At 34.1% G+C, this 12858-nt stretch overlaps 2 protein-coding genes across 2 annotated transcripts; both read left to right on the top strand.

The window, feature by feature from the left end:
• The first annotated feature begins 254 nt into the window (after nucleotides 1-254).
• On the top strand, nucleotides 255-8247 carry LOC127979476 (transmembrane protein 196). Its single transcript, XM_052584975.1, has 4 exons — nucleotides 255-697; nucleotides 1634-1690; nucleotides 6545-6799; nucleotides 7682-8247. Exons 1-4 carry the CDS (start codon nucleotides 533-535, stop codon nucleotides 7748-7750), a joined length of 546 nt encoding a protein of 181 aa, XP_052440935.1. The 5' UTR covers nucleotides 255-532; the 3' UTR covers nucleotides 7751-8247.
• Nucleotides 8248-9484: 1237 nt separating this feature from the next.
• Nucleotides 9485-12828, top strand: polr1f (RNA polymerase I subunit F). Its single transcript, XM_052583332.1, has 4 exons — nucleotides 9485-9832; nucleotides 11190-11331; nucleotides 11821-12029; nucleotides 12354-12828. The coding sequence occupies exons 1-4, from the start codon at nucleotides 9498-9500 to the stop codon at nucleotides 12715-12717; spliced, it is 1050 nt and encodes a 349-aa protein (XP_052439292.1). The 5' UTR covers nucleotides 9485-9497; the 3' UTR covers nucleotides 12718-12828.
• Nucleotides 12829-12858: the final 30 nt, after the last annotated feature.

Genomic DNA, 12858 nt, shown 5'->3' with positions numbered 1-12858 from the left:
TGTGTCCGTCTCTCTGGTTTAATGCAATAAACTGAACGGGCGCGTTTACCACAATCAGCGCTTTTACGCACCATTGCGCACAACCGCGTCAGGACACCTGCTCCGCTTTCCGACAGAATCGCAACTTTTCCCGCCAGATTAGATTTGGAACATTTGAAACAATTACCGAATTCCGTCAAGCATACGATCAAATGACGATTGTAAAACTATTTTAGAGCCATTCTACTGCAGCACTGTAAAAAATAAAATTCGATGGTGACAGTGGGCGGAGCTTTTCCTCCGTCAGACTGAAGGAAACCGCATGGAGCAGGAGCAGGAGCTGGAGCATGGTAAACAGAGTGAGGAGGAGGGTAAAGTTAAACTGCTGGAGAACACATCTGTGCACTGACTCATGAACTACTGGTGTGTTTTGGAGAAATCACATAAGTTGATGTTCATCTGCACACTTTCCTGGATTTTATGCGTTTGGTTTATCTGTGAAGACATGGAGTGAAGTGTTTGCGCACCGGTCAGGAAGGATGTCCGAGCGAAGATGTGCTCCAGCCGGAAGATCATCTCGAGTTTGTTGGTTCTGTCGGTGCTGGAGATAGGGCTCGGGGTGTCCAGCATCGCCCTGGGCACGGTGGGCATCTTCCGGGTGAAGGCGAAGCACAAGACCCAGCAGGGCGACGCTTCTCCGTTATGGAGCGGAGTTTGTGTACGTCACACTTTTCTACTCTTCTTCAGCATAAACAACTGATCCGAATCAAGCAATGAAAGTTTTGTGCAGCATTTATTTAAAAATCTTTGTATTTGTATTAAAATGTACTACCCACCTGATAATCTTTGATTCTCAGAACGTTCTGGGAAGGTTAGTTTCTGGTAACAAAAATAATCTACAAACAACGTTGCCCGGATGTTCTTGTTTGGTTTAATAATGAACGTTAGGGGATAGTTCTGTGGGGACATACCTTTGAGAAAAAAAAAAAACAGTAAATCATACTTTAGCATAGGTCGGTTGCACTTTATTTTACAGTACATGTAGTTACATGTACTTATAGTGTACTTAATTTTAAAATTAGTACTTATTATGTTAATAATGTGAGAACTACATGTATTGTTTTCGTATACATGATTTTAATTTACATTAAATGCATTTTTGACCCACTTAAATAGGACTTATGTTTTTATATGTAATTTCATGCTTTAATTGTCTTTGAAATGTTATTATAATTAATATAAAAAATATAATAACTATAAATGTAAAATCAAATAACATGTAACAAACAACAATTTGACATTACAAAGTGCACTTTATTTGAAAGTGTACTTAAGTATGTTAAGAAACATAGTGATGAAAGTGTTAAGTCACTTAAGTGGCCTTTTATTTCATTAATATTATATAATCTGCAAGTTATTTAAAATATACTTTTAAGATTTGAACTACAAGTGCACATTCAAAACAATTAAGTACACTTTCACAATTTTAATTCCATACCATTCCATACCTTGATGTACCATGGAAATACCATAAAATGCATTTTTATATCTGCACAGTATTTACTGTAAAGAAATCTGTTATTTTGTGAATATGTCACATTTATTCAGTTCATTTCTGGTAAAATGCTCAAATATGATGTTTTCTGTTTCATAGTTTCTTGTCTGTGGACTGTGTGGCATGCTGTGTGCACGGAAAAGGACAGGACTGATTGTGAGTATGCACTTAAGTATTGTCATACACACATTCTGCTGTGCAAGTACGTATACTCTACTCTAGAGCACACGCTGTACTCTGGTACCCTCATAAAATGGTACCAAAGGGGGTTTGTTTGCATCAGTACCATAAAAGAACCATTTTTGGTTTACTATAAAGAAACTTAAAAGGTTGCATGTATGTTAAATGTTGTTCACTGCCAATAAAGTTAAGATAGTAAACAGTTAATGCTCCTACACTTACTGTATGCTATATGATGTTTCGTTATATTTTAAAGGTTCTTCAGATCACTGTTTAGGTTTCTGAGGTCTTTAAAGCATGAGAACAATGCTATTCTAATTTAGAAATAGTTTTTGGTGTAAAATATAAACTGTTAACAACATGCATTCTTTATTTCAAATTTCATGTTAAACAGTATGAAACAAATGTTTCAAACAGTAGTATGCTACATTTTCTGTCAAGACCTCAATACATTGCACGTTTAATTCAATGCAAAAAATGTCATGAAAATGAACATGGTTATTTTTTTTATTTTTTATTTTAATCTTAATTTGTGATTTTAATGCAAGACACTATACAGACAAAATCAGTGGGATTTTCATGCACTAATTAATTTTGAGATTTCGTTTTCTTACTATGCATTATTTCAGAATAGTGAAAATAAAACATCCAAAAAAATAATAATGTAGTTGTTTATTTGCATGCACATTTGTCTACATTGCATCTAATTTCAGTTACATATTACATTTAGCATAACATTTATATATACACAATCTCCTCATTGAAAACCATAAAAATTTAATAGATCAACAAAATGAAACAAGAATTTTGAACCTGGTTTATATGTTATGATTTTTGTTTTGTAAATGTATACAAATTAGTGCATATTTGACTATAAATGCATGCAATATTCATGCAGTTACAGCTCATAGTGAGTGTGTGTTTGTGTGTTTGTGTGTGTGTGCTTGTGTAAATATCCCAGGATACTTCACTGGAGAGATGAGATTCAATTAGCCACCTCCGAGTGGAGTTAATCACAAATCCATACTGAAGTGAAACACTAGTCTGAGAGGTTTCACGTTTCTCCCATAATACTCTCCATTTGTCTCTTTTCATATCATTCCTTGTTTACCTTTCATTTCTTGTATACAAGCTTTCAGCTTTCTCCTCAAACACGTTTTACTGTTTCTTGTTTTATCTCTCGATCTCTCCTGCAGATTGATTTTTGTTTCACCGTCCTCTATGCCTTGCTTGTAATGTTATTGTACGGCTAAAAGGAAACTCTCCCCGTCAGCCTGTAATGGTTCTGAATTCCTGACAGTAATGTCAGGAGCTACTCAAGAACACTTTACGTATTTTATCTGTAGTCCCAGTGGACAGTCTCATCTCAGCAGGGTTTAGATACTTAAACAGCCAACATACTGTAAAAAGGGTGTTTTGGCTGTTTCTCTTCAGTGTGTAACATGATATGGGCTGCTGTATGAATGGAATACCTGCTTAATAGTATGCTGAGTATGTTCTGCATACTATTTTTTTTATAGTAAAATATGAGAGATCGTATGCTGTTTTAGCAGAATTGATAATGCAGTCATTTAAGGAAATGACAGAATGGTGGAATGAATATGCTTGTTCCCTTATGTAATTTAAAACTGTATCTGAAACATTATGCAATAATTATTTTCAAAATAAATTAGGTTATATGCATTTAAATTTTTAATTTTAATCTAATTTTGTGATTGAAGCCAAGACTCTACATGCAAAACCATTGTTATTTTGGGCTATATTTCTCCCAGGACATGTCTTCTTTCAGACTAATGGAAAGAAAACATGCAAATCACACATTTAAGTGTTTATTACACTTGACATCACTTTTCATCGCTTATTTACACTCTTTACATCTGTAGATTTCAATTACAATGGATCTTTTTAAAAGTTGTTTTCTTAAAGCAGTACCTGCACCCACCCAAAATGTACAGTTTTATTCCTATCTATATTCTAAAGGTTTTTACTGAGGGGTTTGTTCATATATCAATCTGCTACTTTTATTATTGCACTTCATCTATTTGCATCTTCAGTTACAGTCCATATCTTTATAGTCGGTTTCTCAAAATGAGTTTTATCTCCACTTCAGTAACACTTACATACACCAAAATTTACAGTTTTATTCCTATTTATATTCTGTAAGTTTTTACTGAGCGGTTTGTTCATAAATTATTTACCTGATTTTATAATTGCACTTTACCTGTTTCGCTTACAGTGTATATCTTTATAGTCGGTTTCTCAAAATGAGTTTTATCTCCACTTTAGTAACACTTAAATGCACCAAAATGTAAAGTTTTATTCCTATTTATATTCTGAGAATTTTAACTGAGAGGTTTGTTCATACATTATTTACCTGATTTATATAATTGCACTTTACCTGTTTCGCTTACTCTGTATATCTTTAAAATCGGTTTCTCAAAACTAGTTTTATCTCCACTTCAGTAACACTTAAATACACCAAAATTTACAGTTTTATTCCTATTTATATTCTATAAGTTTTTACTGAGCGGTTTGTTCATAAATTATTTACCTGATTTATATAATTGCACTTTACCTGTTTCGCTTACAGTGTATATCTTTATAGTCGGTTTCTCAAAATGAGTTTTATCTCCACTTCAGTAACACTGAAATACACCAAAATTTACAGTTTTATTCCTATTTATATTCTGTATGTTTTTACTGAGCAGTTTGTTCATACAATATTTATCTGATTTTATAATTGCACTTTACCTGTTTCGGTTACAACGCATATCTTTAAAGTCGGTTTCTCAAAATTAGTTTTATCTCCACTTTAGTAACACTTACATACAACAAATTTTACAGTATTATTCCTATTCATATTCTGTAAGTTTTTGCTGAGCGGTTTGTTCATACATTATTTACCTGATTTTATAATTGCACTTTACATGTTTCGCTTACAGTGTATATCTTTATAGTCGGTTTCTCAAAATGAGTTTTATCTCCACTTCAGTAACACTTAAATACACCAAAATTTAGTTTTATTCCTATTTATGTTCTGAAAATGTTTACTGAGGGGTTTGTTCATACATTATTTATCTGATTTTATAATTGCACTTTACCTTACCACTTTACCATCATTACAAGCTTTTTTGTAACATTTATTCCAAAAAAATATGGTTAATGTATATTTTTCTACCCATTGATAGTATTTCCCCATTAGTAGAGTAATAAAAGCTAAAGTAAAAATCATTAACTCTCATTTGTCAACAAAATGAAACAAGATTTTGTAATCTGGCTTTACAATATTAATGTGTAAATTACAGTAAAAGACGTATGTCAACATGCTTGTTGCCCCAAAGAAAACAGCATGTATGCATGTATGGTCTGGAAATTTATGCAAATTTGTGCATATGTATTAATATAATGCCTAATTTGTATATTTTGTTATATTTTTGTAATGCAAAATAATTATCTTAATGTACTGTGATATTTACAGTATTTGTTTAGATTTTACCCTATTTACCTGTAGTGCCTTTAAAAGTCACAAATAATGGATGTTTACAATATAATCATTATAAATGATGAGCTGAATGGCCTTTTATATGAATTGAAATGCAACTGCTTTATTATAGACCTTCCTAGTGCACTGTTTATACTTCAAAAACAAGTGGTATGATGGTATGCTATTTTTATCAAAGTGTCTACCAATACAACATTATATTTAGATTTTAGTAATTTGCCCACAATTATTATTGTAAGTAATTTATCATAGGAGCCTACAATTTCTGCAGTGCACAATACCGAGCAGTGACAGTTGGAGTTATGGCGCACTAAAAAGGGGTGTGCCATCCAGGAATAACGTGATAATGTGCTGAGGAGTCAAAAGTCTCTTGTGTAATTTGAGGTCAGATATGTCCTGAAGTGTTGAGGTGGCAGTTTTCTGCAGGCAGATAATGTCACTGTCTGGATGAGGTCTGACCAATTATAAAATCACAGAGCAGCACAATCCATTCTCCCAGTACACAATGGTTTCATCTTCATCCACCGTATACAGTATTTCTGCTGTGCTGTACGCTTCCCGATTAATATACTCTGACCTTTATGAGCATGAAAACCAATCAGAGCAACTTAGCAAATGAATAGCAACGCCCCGAGCACTTTGTTTGTTACTTTTACACAGGCATTTTTACTTACTGATTATATTTTACTTACTGATTTCAGACCACCAGAAAAAGTTAAACTATTAAAGCATTTGTTATAGTGTATAATTATATACACATTATTTTAATGATGAATGCATGAAATATGCATTATTATTTTCAATTTTAAATGCATGTTTTATGCATTATTTTTTTTGTATTGTATGCATGCAATATACATTATTTCAATAATGTATGGATGCAATATTTAATATGCAATATTTTACTCGAAAAAATGCAATATGCATATTTGTTTTGATAATGCATCCATGCAATGGTGTATGTATGCAATGTGTTATTATTTAATGATGTATGCAAGCAATATGCATTATTATTTAATTTATGTTTTCAAGCAATATGCATTATTATTTGAATGATGCACACAAAATGCATACACAAACAGCTTACATTATGTATGTTTTTCTCTCTCATGATGAATGCAATGTGTTAATATTTTGATGATACATTCATTCAATATGCCTTATTATTTTAATGTTGTATGCATGCAATATGCAATATTATTTTAATGTCTGCATGCATTGTGCATTGATATTTTGACATATGCATGCAATATTATTATTTGAATATTGTATGCACACAATATGCATACACTAACAGCTAACATTATGTATGTTTTTCTCTTTCTCAGATGATATTATTTTCCTCCTGCTGCATTTGTGGGTTAATCGGTGGAATCCTGAACTTCCAGTTTGTCCGTGCACTGGTCAAGCGTTCAGATGGCATGCACTCTCTTCATTTGGCCATCATGTCTCTAGCATGTCTGGGCGTCAGCAGCTGCACGCTTTCCACATGGCTGACCTGCAGACTGGCCAGCAGCGAACAGCAGCGCATGTTTCTGGAGAGAGAACATTCACTGCATCACTCGCAAGAAATGGCAGAGAAGGTAAGCTAGGAGCTGGTATGTTTGTGCGGTCTGTGTGTGCCGGTGTATCTCATACCCCCACAGTCAACATTACTTCAAAGCTGACTCAGTTTTCATACTTAATACAGAAATATGAACATTGAATGAAGCCAGTTCTAAACATCTCATTTCGTTTGCTAATGTAGGTTAATGTAGAGAGTTTGTTTTTCTTCATCAGATTTGGAGAAATGTAGCATTGCATCACTTGTTCATCAAAAAAATCCTCTGCAGTGAATTGTTGCCGTCAGAATATGAGTCCAAACAGCAGATAAAAACATCACAATAATCCACACCACTCCAGTCCATCAGTTAACATCTTGCGAAGCCAAAAGATGAATGTTTTTAAGAAACAAATCTATCATTAAAACATTTTTAACATCAAACCTATCCAAAATATGATTCTATAACCCATAATAATGTGTGAAAAAAGTCCATATCCTGTTGTCTCTCACCTTAAAATCCACACACGTATTTGTTTAGAGCTGTTTTGGACTCGTTTGGCTTGTAAACAGTGTTTGATCTGTGCAGATTTCTCTCCTGATTCAGACCACACCTCTTTTTCCCTGGAAGATGAGTTATTATTGATTAGCAGGAAGCAATTGTTTGAAATTAAAAATGTCTTCATGATGACTTTGCTTCTCACAAACAAATGGCCTCTCATTCTGTCGGCACCCACTCACTGCAGACAATCCATTTGTGAGAAGTTATGCAATGTAACATTCCTCCAAATCTGACGCAGAAACAAGCTCATCTTGCTCATACAGTAGCTAAAAATTGAGGTTTTCTCTCTCTCTCCTGTCTGTCTGAATGTATCTCATAGCGAAACCTCCTCACAAACTCGCTCGTGTGTTTGTCTGTTTGCAGGAGGTTTTGGATAGCACTAGCAATGGCATCTCTCAAGTCTCCTACAACGGACGGAGCGCTTCGCCATGACAGCTCACATCCCACTCACTCTTAACAGCAGTTCTTCCACCTGATTGGCTGAGTCAGGCTGACAGTTCTACACTCTGATTGGTTGAGTCGGGCTGACAGTAGAAGCACAGACGGCGTTCACAGGACATAATGTAGACAGAGCGTCAGATAACAGTATTGAGCAGACAGACAGCCAATCAGTGTCCAGTTACCTGATGACCTCAGGAGAGGTCAGAGCTGATGACCTTGATGACCAGCGTACAGAAAACAGATATATGAGTACAAAAAAGCATGCAAACAATCTTCTCTCTCTTTCTGTATCTCTTTCTCTCACCCGTATCTAGATAAAGGGAATGTTGAATCTGAAATTGTAATCCTAATATTGTATGGTATACTGAATGCTTTTTTTCCTGATCGTATAAATGCACACTGCAAGATGCCTGTAAAGATATTTATTAATTGACAGTATTTTTATATAGAGGCTTCATATTAAAATGAAATAAAGATGTCAAATGTAATTTGTGGCATTATGACTGATGATTAAGTCATTAACACACAGTAACACTTTTAATTCACACACCAAATATGTTTGTTTTAATATAGCCTACATCTTTAAAATACAGTACTGTGCAAAAGTCTTAGGTCACTAGTATTTTCACCAACAAAAAATGGTTTTAAGTCAGTTATGTATATGTTTTTCTGTAGTGTGTAGTTCTGTAGTGAGACAGACCCAATCCTGAAGAGCTGTGGTAATGTCTCCAAAACGCACAGTAAAGTAACTGACTTACTATTAAAAAAAGAAAAAAAAGAAAGAAAAAACATTCAGAGGTGATGCATTATTTTATTTAATTCAGTGTCCCCTTCATCCATTTTTTTTATTTATTCCATTAATAAAGAGAAAAAAACATTTAAGTCCTTTCTTAGTTTTTGATTATTTATCATTAATTGTAAATTATATTTAATTTTAATTATTCTTTATTTTTCTTTTAAATAATTCCTTACTATTAACCATGTAAATAATGAAGCTTCTTATGAAAAACAGCTGAAATAACTCAAGCAAAATCATGTTTTATTTATTTATTAAATTAGTAATTTATATTGAATAATATTTGTAAATTTTAAATAATTATTATTCATGAAGTTAATAGACTCCTATCTACAAAAACGACAGAAAATAAAATCGAAAAATCATGACACTAATTTTATTTAGTTTTATTTTTCTGATTAATTATTTATAATTTATATTTAATTATTGTTTATTTTATTTTATTATAATTATAATTAAAAAAGTTAATTATTAACTTTTAAATATTTTCCTACTATTTATCAAAACAACATAAAAATATTGCTTACATTTTTATTTTATTTTTAATTATTTATTTACAACTTATATAATTTTTTTCCGTTTTAGTTAAGTGTAATTAATCAAGCTAATTTGTAATTTTTAACTTTTAACTTTTAAATAGTCCTGTACTATTTGCAAAAACAACAATAAAATCTAAACAAATTCATAAGAGATTAATTTTATCGAATTATATTTTATTTTATAATTATTTAGATTTTGTATTTTTAATTGTAATTTTTATTTTCAGCGTTGTTAAATATAATTATAATTAAGAATGTTTATTATTTCTAACTTTTAAATAGTTCCTTACTATTAACCAAAAAAACATAAATAAATATTATTTTAAAATACTTTTATTTTATTTTTCTAAGTGTAGTTCTCTTCCTCTCCGCCTGTGGTCGCGCATCACTCCGCACTTTTCGAATGCGAACCAGCGAGCGAACGCACCATGTGCTCCTCCACAAGTACGGCATGGCGAACTGGACGCAGGAGGACGGAGCACCGAAACCTGTCACAAACTCCTCGGATGTCTCGACATCCAGTGGAAATGTCGGAGCCAGAGGTGACGGAGTCTCCGCGCAGGTTCCGTGTCTCATCCCGTCGTTCGCGGACGCGGTGAAGCTGCTGAGCGCGCGATACTCATGTCTCGTGCTTGACTCGCGCCGCAAACACATCGCGCTGCCGCCGCAGTACCTGCAGAAGAAACGCACCGGAATACAGGAGGAACTCAACGCCGAGCTGCTCAAATACTCCAGCAGGTAAAAGTGTCTTTCAGTATTATGATACAGTTAATAAAAACATAATACATAAAAAATAATAGTCTACTATGGTACTGTTTGTAAACTTGTCATTGTGTGTCACTGCTGTAATTTGATATTGAAATTCTGTAGGGGACCAAAAGTCAAAGTGTACTTTTTGCGGTGCAACATTGGAGCAGTACCTTTTAAAAGCACATAACTGTACCCTTTTATTACCTTAATAGTTACACATTAGTATTTTAGAGAAGTAACAACACGTACCAAAGGAACTAATATGTACCCAATAGGGTTAAAAAGGTACAAATATGTCCTGCTCCAGTGACAAGCTGTTGTTAAGTTACCCCAAAAGGTGCAACTCTGATCCCTTTTTTCTGTTTGTAAAGTTGGCATACTTCTATTGCTGCTTAAAGTTATGAAGTCAACTTCCAAAGACACCAGTTTGATCATGACTTGATGTAGTTTGTGTAGAAATGAGCAGGTTAAAGCTGGCAGATTACAAAAGTACTTAATAATTATCCATCTTTCCTGCAATACATGATGGAAAGTTTTCATTCGATGTTTGTGAACTCCGATAATAATAGACTTTTTCATTTTTTTTTCCTCTAGAAAGGAGAGTTTTGCAAAATATAAATAGATTCAACTATTATTTTCTCTTGTGGACTATATGTAAACATCTTTTATGTGAAATATCTTAACATATTCAGATATTCATGTCACCACTAAATAAACAATAACATGCTTTTTTTATGATTCCTCTTATTTGGGTAAAATAATTAACATTTTGCAGATTCAGCAAGGGGATGTAAACTTTAGACTGCTGCTTTACATATATGCTCTGCATATGCATTTCTATTAGCGTATATATTTTTATTAACCCCTTTATAATGTATTATATTGTATTATATTTCTATTTCTTTTTTATATAAATCTGTCGTGAATTTTATTACACCCACTGTTTAAATGTTTATTTCAAATGGGAGTCAAAACATAATTATTTCATTAAAAAGTTTATATATTTCATACTTAAATTGCCTTATGTGTGTTTTTTTGGAAAATATGCATTTATTTTCAATTATGCTAGATTACTACTTTTTTATTTTGTTAGTTTTCATGCATTTTATTCACATTTCTATTCACTAATTTGATTGGTGTAAATTACTATTTTATAATAAACAATCAAATTAGTGAATAAAAATGTGGTTTAAGAATTTCTTTAGCATAATCTTAGAGCTCTATTGACTGACATTTTGATAATCAATTACTGTAAACAGCTGAAACTTATTAAACCTCATTTATCTATAAAGAATACAACGGAGGATACTCTAACAGCCATTGGCTCATCTCTGTTGTTCTGCAGTCTGAAAGGTGTTCCTATGGCATATGACAACATTAAAGTGGTGGGACAGTATGGAGATATTCACGACGATCAAGGCTTCATTCACTTCAACATCGAGGCGTCGTTCGTAGTCTTCCAACCAAAGAAGGGATCGAAGCTCGTGGTACGTCTTGCGAGATCTTCATGTTCTGTGCATTGGCTGATGGTTTATAAGAGTTTCTTCTTTCAAATGAATCCAGTTTGGAGTTATATTAAAAGTCTTTCCAAGCTTTATAATGACAGTAGGTTTGTGTTTCTGTTTAAAAGTCCAAAAGAATCAAATAAAGTGCGTGCATCCATAATAAAAAATGCCTCACGTGGCTTCGGGGCATAAATAAAGGTAGCGAATCCATGCATTTTTGGATAAAGAAAAATATCCATTTTTAAAATTGTATAAATATGGATGCACGTGCTTTATTTGACGTCTTTTGGACTGTTGCACAAAAACACCCAGCTTACTCCCATTCTAACGCTTGGAAGAGCTACGATCATTTTTAATATAATAATCGTCTGAGAGAATAAATTCATACACACACAGGTTGTTTTTGAGGGTGAGTAAAACATTTTCTGGGTGAACTAACCTCTGTTAATGTTGTGTGTTTGTGTCGCTCAGGGCGTGATTAATAAGATGGGAGTGGGTCACGTGGGCTGTCTGGTTCACGGCTGCTTTAACGCGTCGGTGGTGAAGCCCGGTCCGCTGAGCTCGGAGCAGTGGAGGGACTGTGGACTGAGCGTCGGACAGAGCCTGGAGTTTGAGGTCTTCCAGCTGGACGCTGATAACGCAGGTGTTCTGCTCATCCGAGGACGGCTGGAGAAGTCCAGGTACAGTCAACCCAATTTCTCTTGTTTAAACTTGAAACAGCTCTGCTACAGGAATAGTACAGGAACGTTTGCTGTGAATGTGCTCATCCCCAGGCCATCCCAGATGTAGATGCATTTGTTTTTCAGCAGATTTGGAGAAATGTAGCATTGCATCATTTGCTCGTCCATTAATGCTCTGCAGTGAATGGGTGCCGTCAGAATGAGAGTCCAAACAGCTGATTAAAAACATCACAATAATCCACATTTGGAACCCAAGTTTTGTAATGGTATCGATTTGAGAGATAAGTGTGTCGTTACTAATAATAATAATTTCTTGATTGTCAGAGTGCAAGAGCTTGTGGCCCAAACCGAACCTAAGGAATCAACTACAGAAGCTGAATGCACAGAAGACACGATCGACAGCCCGAAACCCAAGAAGAAAAAGAAGAAAGACAAGAGAGAGAAAGAGTCTCTGAACGACAGCGGTCTGGAGGAGATGTCAGAAAACACCCAAAACACTGCCGACACAGCAGAGATAGACTCCAACACAAACAGACATCACAAAGAGAAGAAGAAGAAGAAGAAGAAAGACAAAGGACAGGAGTCCGATGAGATCTCCACAAGTGACTCCAGCAGAAAGAGAGCGGCCGAGAGCCAAGACGACCTGCAGGACGCACCTGCTGCCAAAAAGAAGAAAAAGAGCAAGTGATTTCACTCACTGACTGTGTCATGAACTGTACACAATGAACCCAATGTGACTGAGATACTTATGTGTGATTTATATTTACAGAATATAATAAATGTTATCTTTTCCTCTGGAGTATTTGCACAGTTTTGTTTTTCCTCCTGT

Source organism: Carassius gibelio, chromosome B19 (genome assembly GCF_023724105.1).
Source record: "Carassius gibelio isolate Cgi1373 ecotype wild population from Czech Republic chromosome B19, carGib1.2-hapl.c, whole genome shotgun sequence".
NCBI classification, from domain to species: domain Eukaryota; kingdom Metazoa; phylum Chordata; class Actinopteri; order Cypriniformes; family Cyprinidae; genus Carassius; species Carassius gibelio.
Note: the sequence above shows the minus strand (reverse complement) of the source record. Positions and strands in the feature narration are given on the sequence as shown.